Source organism: Octodon degus, unplaced genomic scaffold (assembly GCF_000260255.1).
Source record: "Octodon degus isolate 3935 unplaced genomic scaffold, OctDeg1.0 scaffold00290, whole genome shotgun sequence".
NCBI classification, from domain to species: domain Eukaryota; kingdom Metazoa; phylum Chordata; class Mammalia; order Rodentia; family Octodontidae; genus Octodon; species Octodon degus.
Genome location: NW_004524866.1, coordinates 2,077,609 through 2,090,872, shown reverse-complemented (window position 1 = coordinate 2,090,872; position 13,264 = coordinate 2,077,609). Strand labels below are relative to the sequence as shown.

Below are 13,264 nucleotides of genomic sequence, written 5' to 3'. Positions count from 1 at the left end.
AAGACTTAAGAGCAAATCTGTCCAAGAGGAAGTGGTCCCTTGTATGTTGCCTTCAGTAGAACTGGATGAAGTCATGATGGATTGAGGTAAACAAAATTATATGCAAGCATAATTTCTGTCTTATGTTTTTCTCTTGGTCACCAGACCTCAGATGTAGAGCCTAGGGTGCGAATCGGGGCAAACTTCTCTAGGGACATGAAACAGGCAATGTTGACAGCAGCTGGGGCATCAGAGCTTCCACCTGAGTCTCAAACAATTTCACGCTGAAACACACATAGAATATTTATTTACCTGGCTCAGAATGCACTTTTCCTCTTCACTCAGCTCTATGTTCTGCATGCATATCAATGATGTTGCCTTTGATTGTAATCTTCCTTCTCCTGCAGCTTCCAGCCTTAGTGTGTACTTTTGATAATGAAGCCTGCCTTCACCGAAGGAGCACCAGTGTCCACAAGGATGGAGATGTGATAATTGGGTGTTTCTTGTCTATTTATTTCTACATGTACTATACTGGCATCCTTGATATGAAGCCTACTAGAGAATTCTATTTCATTCCGTAAGTGTATTCTTCTATTATGTATTTTCTTACCGGATATCAGGATAGATAACATCTATCACCATGGATCAATGGACCAATATTTTCCTAGTGCAACCTGTTTTATCCATCCACATGGGCACAAGCTTTCCCATTTAACTTTTCATTGCATACATTTGCGTGGGTGAGAAGAATACTTTTTTTGTTGGTTTGTACTGCTAGCTTCTTCTCACTGTTGGAACCTTAGATGGATTCTCCTCACCCCGTACGCTGTGGTTCATTCCTTTCCTAAGAACTGGACCCCACTTCATGGCATTAGGTGATATCCCTCAACTCAACTGAACACTTTGGATTAAGCTGTATGCTAAGTGCCTAATTCCAAATATCCCATAATATTATAAACATCTTTCCATTTCTCTAATTCTCTCACTGTAAAATTCTTCATATTCTTACAGAGCCTTCTGATATGTCTACCCCTTCTGCTTGCAGTAACTTTATCCTGTAGATGTTCTGTTACTGTTTCCAATGATCTTTAGGGTGCTCCAGGACTCCTGCCACTGCAAGCTGAGTCCAAAAGTAATGATGCATCGTCTGTAAGACTTTTCTCCACCATTGTGATATTTCCTCTGTTTGATGCATCTTTTATTCAGATTGTACCTTCTCAGGTCTTATATCAAACACGTAGTTAAATAACGAGTTTTTCCAATGTTGAGGAATTCTACAAAACTACTTTGTCACTCTAAGAAAGGGACATGCCAGCAGAACTGTGATTACTTGAATATTAGAGAAGATGGCCACCCATGGTGCCCTTGTGGCACCTGCGCATAGGAAGGGTTAATACTAAATATGGGCAGATCTGCCTTGGTCCTAACACAGTGCCAGTGCCTTTTTGTATATATTACACATTAGGAAGCTTGTTGGACGTCCTGATAAGAACAGAAACTCACTGTTAGCCTGTGCAGCTTTCAATGGTTTCTCTTATCTGTCTAGAAGATGCAGATGTTTGTTCCTACACGGACTTGAGCAGTTCTTAGGGGTTGCATACTCTGAGCTTGAGGTCACACAGAAAGGTGGGTCATGGTGCTTTTGCCTCAACTTGCATTTAATGGGGCTTACTGGCGGGAAGCCTTGGGGATCTCATTCATAGAGATGACACGGTGCCCAGGGCCTTCCTGATCAACACCCTGAAAAACTATATTAAGTTGCTACTTATTGTTGATTTGGAATTTCAGGTGTGAAAGATCTTTTAACTTGATGATGTAAATTTTACTGTTTGTTTCTTCTCTGTAATCACGTATGTATTAGTAAATAATGTGTATAAATATTGTTTTACAGTTGATTTAGAGGCTTTTGCTGTGAAACCAGGTCCTTACTTTATCCTGCTGTAACTGGTCTCTTTACTGTTCAAACTTATTTGGGACCGTGGACAGCAGAGTAAGGAAATTGGGCTTTTTTCTTCTATAATTAGGGTCTCTACCTATCTTATACTCCTTACAATGTCCAGTTATTTGCTTATATTTTTTCTCCAATGTGTATTCCCGATGCTTACACACCTTGTGCGAAAGGGACATACTGTGAGGTATATGCTTGGAGCCATCTCCTGACCTTGAGTTTCCTATGCTTTAGCTTTTTGAGAAGGTGGCATGACAGTCACTTATCATTAAGCCCTGCATATGTGTTTTCCTTCTATCATTTTCTAAAATATGTGTTGCTAGTGATATGATAGATAAAATTTGATAAAATTTATATCAAATTTGCTTAATATGCAAATTTGACTGTGGTTTTTGTTACTAAATGTTTATTTTGGTGACAATTCAGAAGTACATTTGAGTATTTGATTCAGAGAAGCCTGCTCCAAATCTAAACCCTGTGAGAGGATCAATTACTTGTCACTGGTTACAAATTATGAGAATGATTTTGTTTCGGGACATAAACCTCACTACATGCACTAAAATGTGGTTTGTATGAGGAGGGGGATTCTGAGTGGTCAATGGGTGAGTGTGCTTTTAGAGCTCACCAGGAGCATGGGGCGGGGAAGTGGGGTTCATGAGGGAACTCAGGAAGTACCTCCAGAGAGGAACCTAAATGAGACAGCCTAGGGTAATCAGAAGGCATCTGACTATAGTGGGGAATGAGAAACTGACCAGGTATCAGGCATTATGAGATTTCAAGAACATTTCAAGGATGTAAGATCCGCTTCTATTCCTAGGAGGAGAGAATGAGATATCTGCTCTCCTATTGTCATCTGCTGTCCCCACATATGCCCAGAGGATCAGGCTGCTGCAGCAGGGGCCCCTGCTCTAGACCCAGGCCCTGAGCTCTGTCTGTGGCTGGAAAGAATGCACTTGCACTTCTGAGTTTCGGTGCCCAGGCTGATGCAGCCACCAGGAACAAGAGTTTTGGGACCCAGGAGAGAATTTGGATTCCTGCTAAAATGAGTAACAAAATTCATATAACTTTTAGAAAATAACAATGGTTATATATAAGCAGTTTATAGATTTTGCATCATCCTCATAAGAAAAGTCTAATTTTAATATTTTAAAGGATCACATTGCTCAGGTATAAAATTGCAGCGGTCATAATATTTATACTGTAGCCTTGATAGCACCGTGGCTTTTCTGCACATAAACACGAAGTTGCATTTCTCTCTTTTTGTTTTTTCTCAGCATAACATCCTTACATACTACTATATATTAATGATAATTATTATGTCTATGGAATTCCTATCTTTTCAACTCATTATAGTTTATTTCTCACACTTTTAGGAATGTTACAAAATTTCTAATTATTTCTGACTGTCATTTAAGGAAGGAAATAGATGTGTGATGCTTAAGGAATGCCTTCTGCTTAAGGCTGACGGATGGTGAACAGTAGGACTGGAGACATAGCTCAGCTGCACAGGCCCCGACCTGGCGAGTGTGAGGTGCTGAGATCAAGTCCCAGAACAAAAAACATATGGAAAAGTAATGCTGAGGTGTAAAATGGTGGTGTTCAAAACTATGATTTTCTAATTTTGGGTTGGGATAAAACTCAGGAGCACAACACCTGCTTGGAAAGCGTGAGTTGTTCAAAATATATATATATATATATATATATATATATATATATATATATATATATTCACATACTGAAAGAAAATAAGTCTCTTCAAGCACCCTCTCAGGGAATTATTTCCTTAAGCTTTACATTGGAAAATTTGCCTAAGTTGACATTAAGCAAGTGGCATCGTGTTGGCATGTAGGCATATCATTTATTAACATTTGGATTGATCATAATGCATGCATTATCTTAAGAGTATTTTATTTGATGGCTTACCCTACATCAGTTTTCTGTGTTAGCAAAGGCTTTATAGCTTGAAAAGATGTTTGGAATGTTAAGGGAAAGAAAATATTGATGTCTATGCATTTATGGTATGATTTGTTTGGAACCAAGAATTGAACAATTCACACTTTCTAGGTAGGTGCTGCGCTGTTGCGCTACATCCCCGATCAAAAATTGATAATGATAGTTTTCAGCACAAACATTTTATGCTTCAACATTCCTTTTCAGTTTGTTTTTGTTCTGGGAGTTGATCTGAGCTTCTCACACTTAAGCAGAGAGCATTCCTCTAAGCATCATACATCTATTTCCTTCTTTAAATGACAGTAAGAATTAATTAGAAATTTTGGAACATGCTAAAAGCGGTGAGAAATGAATTATAATGGGTTGAAAAGATAGGAATTCCATAGGCATAATAATTATAGTTAGTAATATAGTAATATGTAAGGAAAATATGCTGAGAAAAAGCAAAAAGAGAGAAATGCAACTTCGTGTTTATGTGCAGAAAAGCCGCGGTGCTGTCAAAGCTACAGTACAAATATTATGACCGCTGCAATTTTATACCTGAGCAATGTGATCCTTTAAAGAATTAAAATTAGACTTTTCTTATGAGGATGATACAAAATATATAAACTGCTTATGTATAAAAATTCTTATTTTTAAAGGTTCTATGAATTTTCTTTCTCATTTTAGCAGGAATCCAAATTCTCTCCTGGGTTCCTAAACTCTTGTTCCTGGTGGCTGCATCAGCCTGGGCACAGAAACCCAGAAGTGCAAGTGAATTCTTTCCAGCCACAGACAGAGCTCAGGGCCTGGGTCTAGAGCAGGGACCCTGCGCAGCAGCCAGATCCTCTGGGCATATGTGGGGACAGCAGATGCCAATAGGAGAGCAGATATCTCATTCTCTCCTCCTAGAATAGATACAGATCTTACATCCTTGAAATGTTCTTGAAATCTCATAATATCTGATACCTAGTCAGTTTCTCATTCCCCACTGTAGTCAGATGCCTTCTGATTATACTGGGCTGTCTCATTTAGATCCTCTCCAGAGGGATTTGCTGGACTCCCTCGTGATCCACCCCCCCATGCTCCCATTGAGGTCTAAACGCACAGTCACCCATCGACCACTGAGAATCCCTCTCCTCATACAAACCATATTGTAGTGCATATAGCGAGGTTTATGTCTCGAAACAAAATCATTCTCATAATTTTTAACAAGTGACAAGTAATTGATCCTCTCACAGGGTTTAGATTTGGAGCAGGCTCCTCTGAATCAAATACTCAAATGTACTTCAGAATTGTCACCAAAACTGACACTTATTAATAAAAACCAGAGTCAAATTTGCATATCGGGCACATTGGTAACAACATATACATATAGAATGTATTTGTTTGTGACAGGGTCTCACTACACTGCTCAGACTGATAGTGAACCTCCTGTTTTCAGCCTCCCCATTGCTGGGATTACAGACCTGGGCAACTAACCTGCGACTATGGTTGTGTCAGCCCATCCTGAACGTGGTGCCATCACAACATGTGGTTTGAACCCAGGTCCCTGTGCTTGCCTAAACTTGTCTAAGCAGGTCCTTTAGTCTGCTGAGCTATGTCGCTGGCCCTATACATATTTTTATATAAATCTTGCATAACCATAAGTAGAAAATGAGCTTCTTTGGTGGAAAAATAAAACCCATCATTTGCTTGTTTGTTTTTCCTATTTGCAATACATTTCATAATATTACCATCTTTATAATATTGAAAATATATTGTGGGCCGACCAGATAGCTCAGAAGTTTACAGTTCCTGCTTAGGCAGATGCCAAAAATGGAGTTCAAGTTTCAGCGTGTTGTGCTGTACCCACCCCTGAGATGTGCTGAGACAGAGACTGAGGCTGGGCATTCTGGTATGGGCCAATAAGCCCAGTGCTTGGGAATCTGAAAACAGGAGGATCACTACGAGTCCGATCTGTGTAATGAGGCCATCTAGACCCTGTAGTAAATACATAAAAAGGAATAGTTTTGTGCTGCTCATTGCTCTTATATTTAAAAAAGTAATTATTACCGAGGGAATATATTTGTGATAAATATGTGCACTCACTTAATTTCAATTTTCAGAAGAGTTTATTCTTCAGTATGAATAATTTAACATTTAGTGAATTTCTACCCAAATTTTATTAAAGACAGATCGATAGAGACAGATGATGGATGCTATTTTTCTGTAATTTCTCCCATTGATGCATCTATATCTTTATTAGTTTTTTCTCTACATAATGTGCTTGTTTTAAATTCTGACAGTCTCACCACTTTTATAGACTTTGGAACACCAGTGTAATAGTTCCAATTGATGTAAAATTATTTCTTTTAATTTTTTTCATAATGGCAACTTTGATAGAGGTTTTAAAATATTACATTTATGAAATACATCTTTTTGGCTTTTCTCTACTATAATTTTAGGGATTTTAAAAATGTCTAATGTAAGTTTTGTGGAGGCTTTTTCTATACTATATATATATTTCTCCCAGAACTGTCACTTACCAATGTTATCTTCAAAATCTTTGTGTTACTCTTTGTCTTATTTACTCTTCTCTCATTGCTGAGATAAATACCCGACACTCAAAATGAAGGAAGGAAAGGTTTATTTAGCTGATATTTAGTGGCGGTTTCAAAATTCAAGACAGCCTGAATTACATGGCCTTATTTGCTCAGGAAAGAGTGTCAGCCTCTGTCTTCTGCAAACATCTCTGCTCTGCACAAGGCGGCATCAATCACAGATACCACCACCCCTAGCTACAGGATCTGGAGGAGAGGCTGGGGTGCTGCCGTGTCCAGCATGATGGGCTCTGCACCTCTAAGAGAGGCCAAATGTCTCGAGGTCAGAGTGCATGTTGCTCATTTAAGTGTTCATGCCTCTCTGGTCCCTCCCCTTGACCCCGCCCCGCCCCTCTGGCCCCGCCCCTTTATCCCGCCCTGGCCCTCTGGCCCCCGGGCCCCGCCCCTCAAATCACTGGCTGCTCCTTGAGCTGTGCCTGCCCTATGACTTACATGAGGCTTTGGGGGAACAACTAGACACAAACTATAACACTCTCTTTTACTTAGATTTGGTTGTTGCTCGTAGAAGAATTTTCTTTTTATTTTTTATTATTTATTTATTTATTTATTTATTTTGAATTTTCTTTTTATACAGGAATAACCTTATGATTAATGAGAAAAAAAATGACTGCTTCTCTCTTCATTCTTTTTTTTTCTCTGCTAAATTGACGAATATTTATTGTACAGTGTAGAAACTCCAGAACATTAGGTTAATTCTGAGTTTAACAAAGAAATATCATTCTGGCCACTTTTTGAATGAAAATGGTCTTGATATACAGCTTAAGAAACTTCATTCCAAAACGTTCAAAGGAGATTACACTTTGTCAAAATTAGGGTCCGTTTTCTTTCAGAAATATCTCAGAAGTGGGGCAATCATCTGTGCCATAAATCCCAGTAAGGAGACTGAACTTGTACTCCTGTCCCACACTCATCTTCACTGTGATTCACTGCTGTATTCTTTATTTTTGTTGTGTTTTGTTTTTTTTTGTTACTGGGGTTTCAAGTCAGAACCTTGCACTTGCCAGGTAGATGCTTTAACCACTGAGCTGTCTCCTCAGTCCCTCTGCTGTATTCTTTAAGAGAAACCTAAGTTTTGATCTGAAAGCATTTTAGTGTGACTTTTGATTTTATCTTTGCTTATCCAATAAAATTATATGTATATTCATAGATTTGGTGTAATGTGCTACAACATATTTATATTGCCTTATAGTAAAATTAAGTGGATGAACGTATGTACACCACAGCATTTCCTCTCATGAATGAGAATAGAAAGCAATCTTGCTTGAGATGTATTTAAGCAATAGTAGTACAGAAATATATTTTTTCTAAAAAAGCATGTAAACAGAAATGGATGGAAGGAACACTGAATATTCTATGTACCTCAATAAATACATCTTTTCTACTTGCAAACAGTGATGATATTTTAAAATATCACAATTGCAAAGACTTATATCATGTGATGCCATACAGAATATTCTTGTGAACATATACAGTAAGGTCAGGCTAACTGTAAAACAAGTACAGCAATGAAGGAACTCTTCTGAGAATCTTGGAAAGCCACCACGTTCCTTCATGAGAAATTGAGTCCCATCACTCATCTACTTCCTAGTATGCTATTAAAATTCAGCATTCCAACATCATCATATACATACTCAGTTTTAATTATACATGTGTGTGGAAAGAACACAAAAGTTCATACATAAAAGGTATTAAACTAGACTGGAAGGTAAGACTGAGCCTTTCCCTAAGGACCTCTGCTCTCTATGCAGGCTTACACCCAACAACTACCAGAACTACTTGGCCTTCATTTTTGCCATAGAACAGATCAACAGGAATCCTCATCTTCTGCCCAACATTACTCTAGGCTATGAGTTCCACAATTTCATTTACAGTCATTGGAGGATATTAGAGAATTCCTTAATTTTGCTCACAGGACAACACACGATCCCTAATTACACATGCAGAAGAGAAAGCCAGTGCGTAGCAGTACTGACAGAAATGCCGTGGGGAACCTCAGCTCAGATTGGACCACTGCTGGAGCTCTACAGATTTCCACAGGTGAATGTTGTTCAGACAGGATTGATGGAGCAACATCATGGAGATTCACTTACCTGGAACCTGGAGGGTTAATAATGAGGCAAGGATGAGGCTCTTGGAAAGTGCATAGTGTACTGGAGTCCATACACAGAGGTTTAGTGGCTTATACACAATTTCTTTTCTTTCTTATCATAGAGGAAGGAAATGAGGAAAGAAGTGTTTCCAGAGGCCTAAATACACTCATTCACTTTGTGATAACCTCCTGAGGGAAATGTGTAGAGGGAAGGGAAGAATGTGCATATCCTATAATGTAGAGATGCCTCTCAGTACTCTTAGGACTGCTATTGCACTTTCCATCAACACTTCAGTGCATCACCCAGATTTCCTTGCCTTTTAGGTTACCTTCGGCTCATTTGATCCTACACTGATGGACACTGGCCAGTGCCCTTCTCTTCATCAGATGGCCCCAAAAGACACATTTCTGGCCCTTGCCATGGTGTCCTTGATGCTTCACTTCCGCTGGACCTGGGTTGGCCTGCTCATCACAGAAGGCCAGAAGGGTCTGCAGTTTCTTTCAGATGTAAGAGCTGAGATGGACAGGAACGGAATCTGTGTGGCCTTTGTGAAAATGGTGTCAACTGTTGGTGTGTCTTATCTCTCAGCAGTAAAGAAACATGAAATCCTGACCACAGATACATCATCTGCCAATGTGGTGGTCATTTACTATGACACTGATAGCTCAAATGAGGTAAATTACAACATCGTTCAGAGTTTAGTGACGTGGAAAATCTGGGTGACAAACTCCCAGTGGCATGCTGACCTGTCTGGGAGAGATTTCATACTGGATCCATTCCATGGGACCCTTGTTTTTTCACACTATCATGAAGAGATTGCAGGTTTCAAAACTTTTGTCCAGGAAGCTACCCCTTTCAAATACCCAGAAGACACTTACCTTGTTATGTACTGGTACAAGAATTTTGATTGCTCATTTTCTAAGTCAGACTGTGCCTTGAAGAACTGTACCCCTAATGCCTCTATGGCTTGGTTGCCTCCAAATCGTTTTGACACAGACATGAATGATCGGAGCTATAATATATACAGTGCTGTGTATGCTGTAGCCCATGCTCTCCACGCAATGCTTCTTGAAGAAGTACAAAGGCAACCTTTGAGAAATACACAAGTGATGACGTTCCAACCCTGGCAGGTAATGTCTTCCCTTGGATGGCAGGCAGTGTCATCAAGGTGCCTCTGTTAAGTTATTCTATGTGCTTCACCCTAGATAGAAGAACTGTTTCTCGAAAATACTGACTTAGAGTGTCACACTTATTTTTGAGGAGATTGCTGAGGTGATTGTAAATGACCCTCGATCTAGTATCTACTGGCAAAGAGAAGGAAACAGGAAGCCAGCTCCTTGCTTTTCCCTTTTGGAGGTCAACTGCGTACCCACATTAAATTGTACCATACTTTTCTTAAATGACCTTTGGAAAACATATAGTCACTTGCCAAGTTAAATGACATTAAATGTGACAGTGCATAGAATTCAATTTCATCTAATTCTGCAAGCTCTTCAGATATTTATGAACTAATGTTTTGGTGAGTGCCATGGGAACAGTCAGGTGGAAAAGGGAAGTTGTGGTTTGAGAACCTGTGAATTCGCAGCTGATATTTTCAACTAACCCAACTGTATACCTACTTTATATAAATGGGCTTACAGAGAATATGCTTTTGTTTTCCTGAAACTGATTGATACTTGTAGACCAATATGTCATTTTAGTCATTAGATATTTATGTTTTCCAACTTAATAGATACCTGTCTTAAAACTGTTTTTCAGAAAAAGAATTAAATACACTTAGGAACTTTCCTCCACCCATATTTACTGTTTTTATCCTGGAGCCCAGTTTACATGGCATGATGTGTCTCTTTTAGTTGCATCCTTTTCTGAAGATTGTCCAATTCAACAATTGTATTGGAGACAAAGCAAACTTGGATTTCAGAAGAAAAATGGATTCAAATTATGACATTCTCAATTTATGGAATTTTCCAGATGGCCTGAGACTTACGGTTAAACTGGGCACATTTTCTTCACATGCTCCCCATGGCCAAAAATTGATTTTGTCTGAAAATAATATAGACTGGGCCATTGGAGTCACAGAAGTACGTTGTTCCTAAGCATGACATACTTATTTAACCACAAATAAGCAATAAGCTGTCATAGGTTCATGTCCCCAGGTTTGGTAATGCAATGGTCACATGTGGAAATTGAATAAGATTTCAATTTGAAGGAAAAGTGTATATTAGCTTTCTGATGAATGGTAAAGAAATGCACTTACTTAATTGTGTTTTTGTAAATGTATATTTCATAGTATAAAATAAATTTTTCATGCAATAATTTTCCTTATACATGTATACAAATTAAGTTTGTCTCTTTAGCTCTGAAGAAGTTAATAAATATCTAAGAAGTTACCATTACATATTTTTTCTTAGACTCCTCGCTCAGTCTGCAGTGACAGTTGCAATCCTGGATTTAGAAAAAGCCCTCACGAGGGAAAGGCTGCCTGCTGTTTTGATTGCACTCCTTGTGCAGACAACGAGATCACCAATGACACAGGTAGAGACTGGGGACACAGTGTCGCTCTGTGGTATATTCACTACATCCATGTGCAAAATGGTAATAGTGTTGTGGAGGACATAAAAGTTCAAAACTTTTCCTTCAGTATTCAAATAACTCGTTACAATGAGTGCTATTGCCTGTGGGAAAACGTATTGCACCTTTTGAAATGCATTCTAATTAATTTTTCTTTCATGCCATTCTTATTGTTTTCTGCATTGCTAGGAATTGAACCAAAATGTGATCTACAAATGATCTATTTCCCACCATCTTATTTTTTTCATTAAAAAAATACAGAATATCATCAAGTTTTCCAAGAATGCCTCAAAAAACAATCGATATGTCTCAGCCATTATGTCTCTAGGATAACAGTTATGCACCACTGCATCTGACTACACTGATTCAATTTTTAGTCTCATTTAAAAAATATTTGCTTAAGACTAGCCCTTTCCTCTGCCCCACAGCTTCCAAGTTCCATCTCCATTATGAAGTTTAATAGGCGGTAGTATTAACAGAAATTCTTTACAATTTTTAGAATTACAGCAAGATTACAGTCAAGACAAAGTCACACACACTTCATTTTCCAGGGGCTGACGTTTATCTTCACATAGAGCAGATGCTCAGATAGACTGATTTGACTGATTGCTGATAGGAGCATGTTTTTGATTTACAACATGCTTATAGCACAGCATAGTCTAATTCCTAAGATTTAATCCCTGTTCTTCTAGAATGCATAGGAGAAAATGCCGATGGCATGAATTAGCATCTTTACCACAGAACTTCAAGGCTAATATGCATACAGAATAAGGAATTTAACAAGTAATAATATCTACATTCTATGAGGGTATCATTGGCATTTTACAGAAGTGATGGCATTAGTTCTAATTCAGAATGAAAAGAAGACATAAATCCTTTTAAGATTTCTATAAATGGCCAAAATGGCACATTCCCCACTCAAGGAACATTCAAGTATTGTAAAGAAAAATACCATGCTATTAAAACACAGATAAAATGAGGGAAAGGATTGAAACAAATTTCATAGAATTTACAGAAATCTAGTATTGAAGATTGTTGTATACCATAAGTAACAATGTAGAAAAACATCATTCTTATAAATTATGACGTGGTGGAATCATCTTCCTACTGAATATTTTCTAATTTGGTTTTAAACGTGATGTAAGTTTTGATTTCAAAACATAATTAGTATGATTTCAAATAATGTCTGAAATACATGAAGCCTCTTTATACACTGAATTGTGTACTTAATTTAAATATACATTCTCTATAAAGCATGGAAACATGGCATTTTAAGAATTTGTGTGCATACATAATATCACCCATACATAATATCACAACATAATATCACCCATACATGACTCTGGTTGTGTAATTCTCAACCATATGTATTGTATAGAATCAATCAAGGTATAAATTTAAGGTTGTATGCAATTGAAAATCTTGAGAGTTGAAGATTGTGGGACCAATATAATTCTGTGTTATTTATAGTTTTGTGCTGTTTCTTATTTATACAAAAAAGATGAAATTCTACATTTGAAGTGTTTATAAAACAAAGTAGAAAATGTAGAGCAAATTCAACACAAGAAAAATGAAGGATTGGATATAGTCCAAAAGGAATTGTTATGATATCGAGAAAGAAAATAAACACAAGGAAATGTGATTCTGGTAACAAAAATGTGACATCTGAGTACAATTACTCAAGAAGAAAGAGAAAAATTCAAAGGTACTATAAGGTCAGGAGAAATTTGTCCATTAGTATAGTTATGTAGAAAATCTTCATATGGAAGTATAAGGAATTTCACATCAATCTATGCTTTGAAATCTACAAAATCACAGGGAAATTCAGCAAAACAGTCCTAAAAAATAAAAATATCCATAGTATTAGTATCTCTATACCACCATCTATGTTAACAGATGTGAGCCGATAGTGTAATATTTCACTGTAAAGTCTTGTTGATTAATAATATGAGCAGTGAAATTTATAAGCATTCAAAAACTATTGATATTGAATTCTTTCCTAGGAAAGAAAAAGTGGAAAATTAATTCCTTAAAGGCAGGAACTAAACTATTACTGTTACCTAAAAATGTACTTAGCAGAAACAAAGCTCACCTTCCACTTTCCTTTTCAAACTAAATTCACATGCTCTATTTCAAATTCATAT

The 13,264-nt window shown here is 37.6% G+C and overlaps 1 protein-coding gene across 1 annotated transcript in view; it reads left to right on the top strand.

Annotated features, from left to right (window-relative positions):
* Window positions 1-347: 347 nt before the first annotated feature.
* LOC101572251 (vomeronasal type-2 receptor 116-like) overlaps window positions 348-13,264 on the top strand; it is a 15,221-nt gene continuing 2,304 nt past the window's right edge. The window contains exons 1-5 of the mRNA XM_023707445.1: window positions 348-556; window positions 8,208-8,496; window positions 8,873-9,679; window positions 10,403-10,630; window positions 10,961-11,084. Of these exons, the coding sequence (XP_023563213.1) occupies window positions 348-556; window positions 8,208-8,496; window positions 8,873-9,679; window positions 10,403-10,630; window positions 10,961-11,084 (1,657 nt within the window). The remainder of the gene's footprint in view (window positions 557-8,207; window positions 8,497-8,872; window positions 9,680-10,402; window positions 10,631-10,960; window positions 11,085-13,264) is intronic.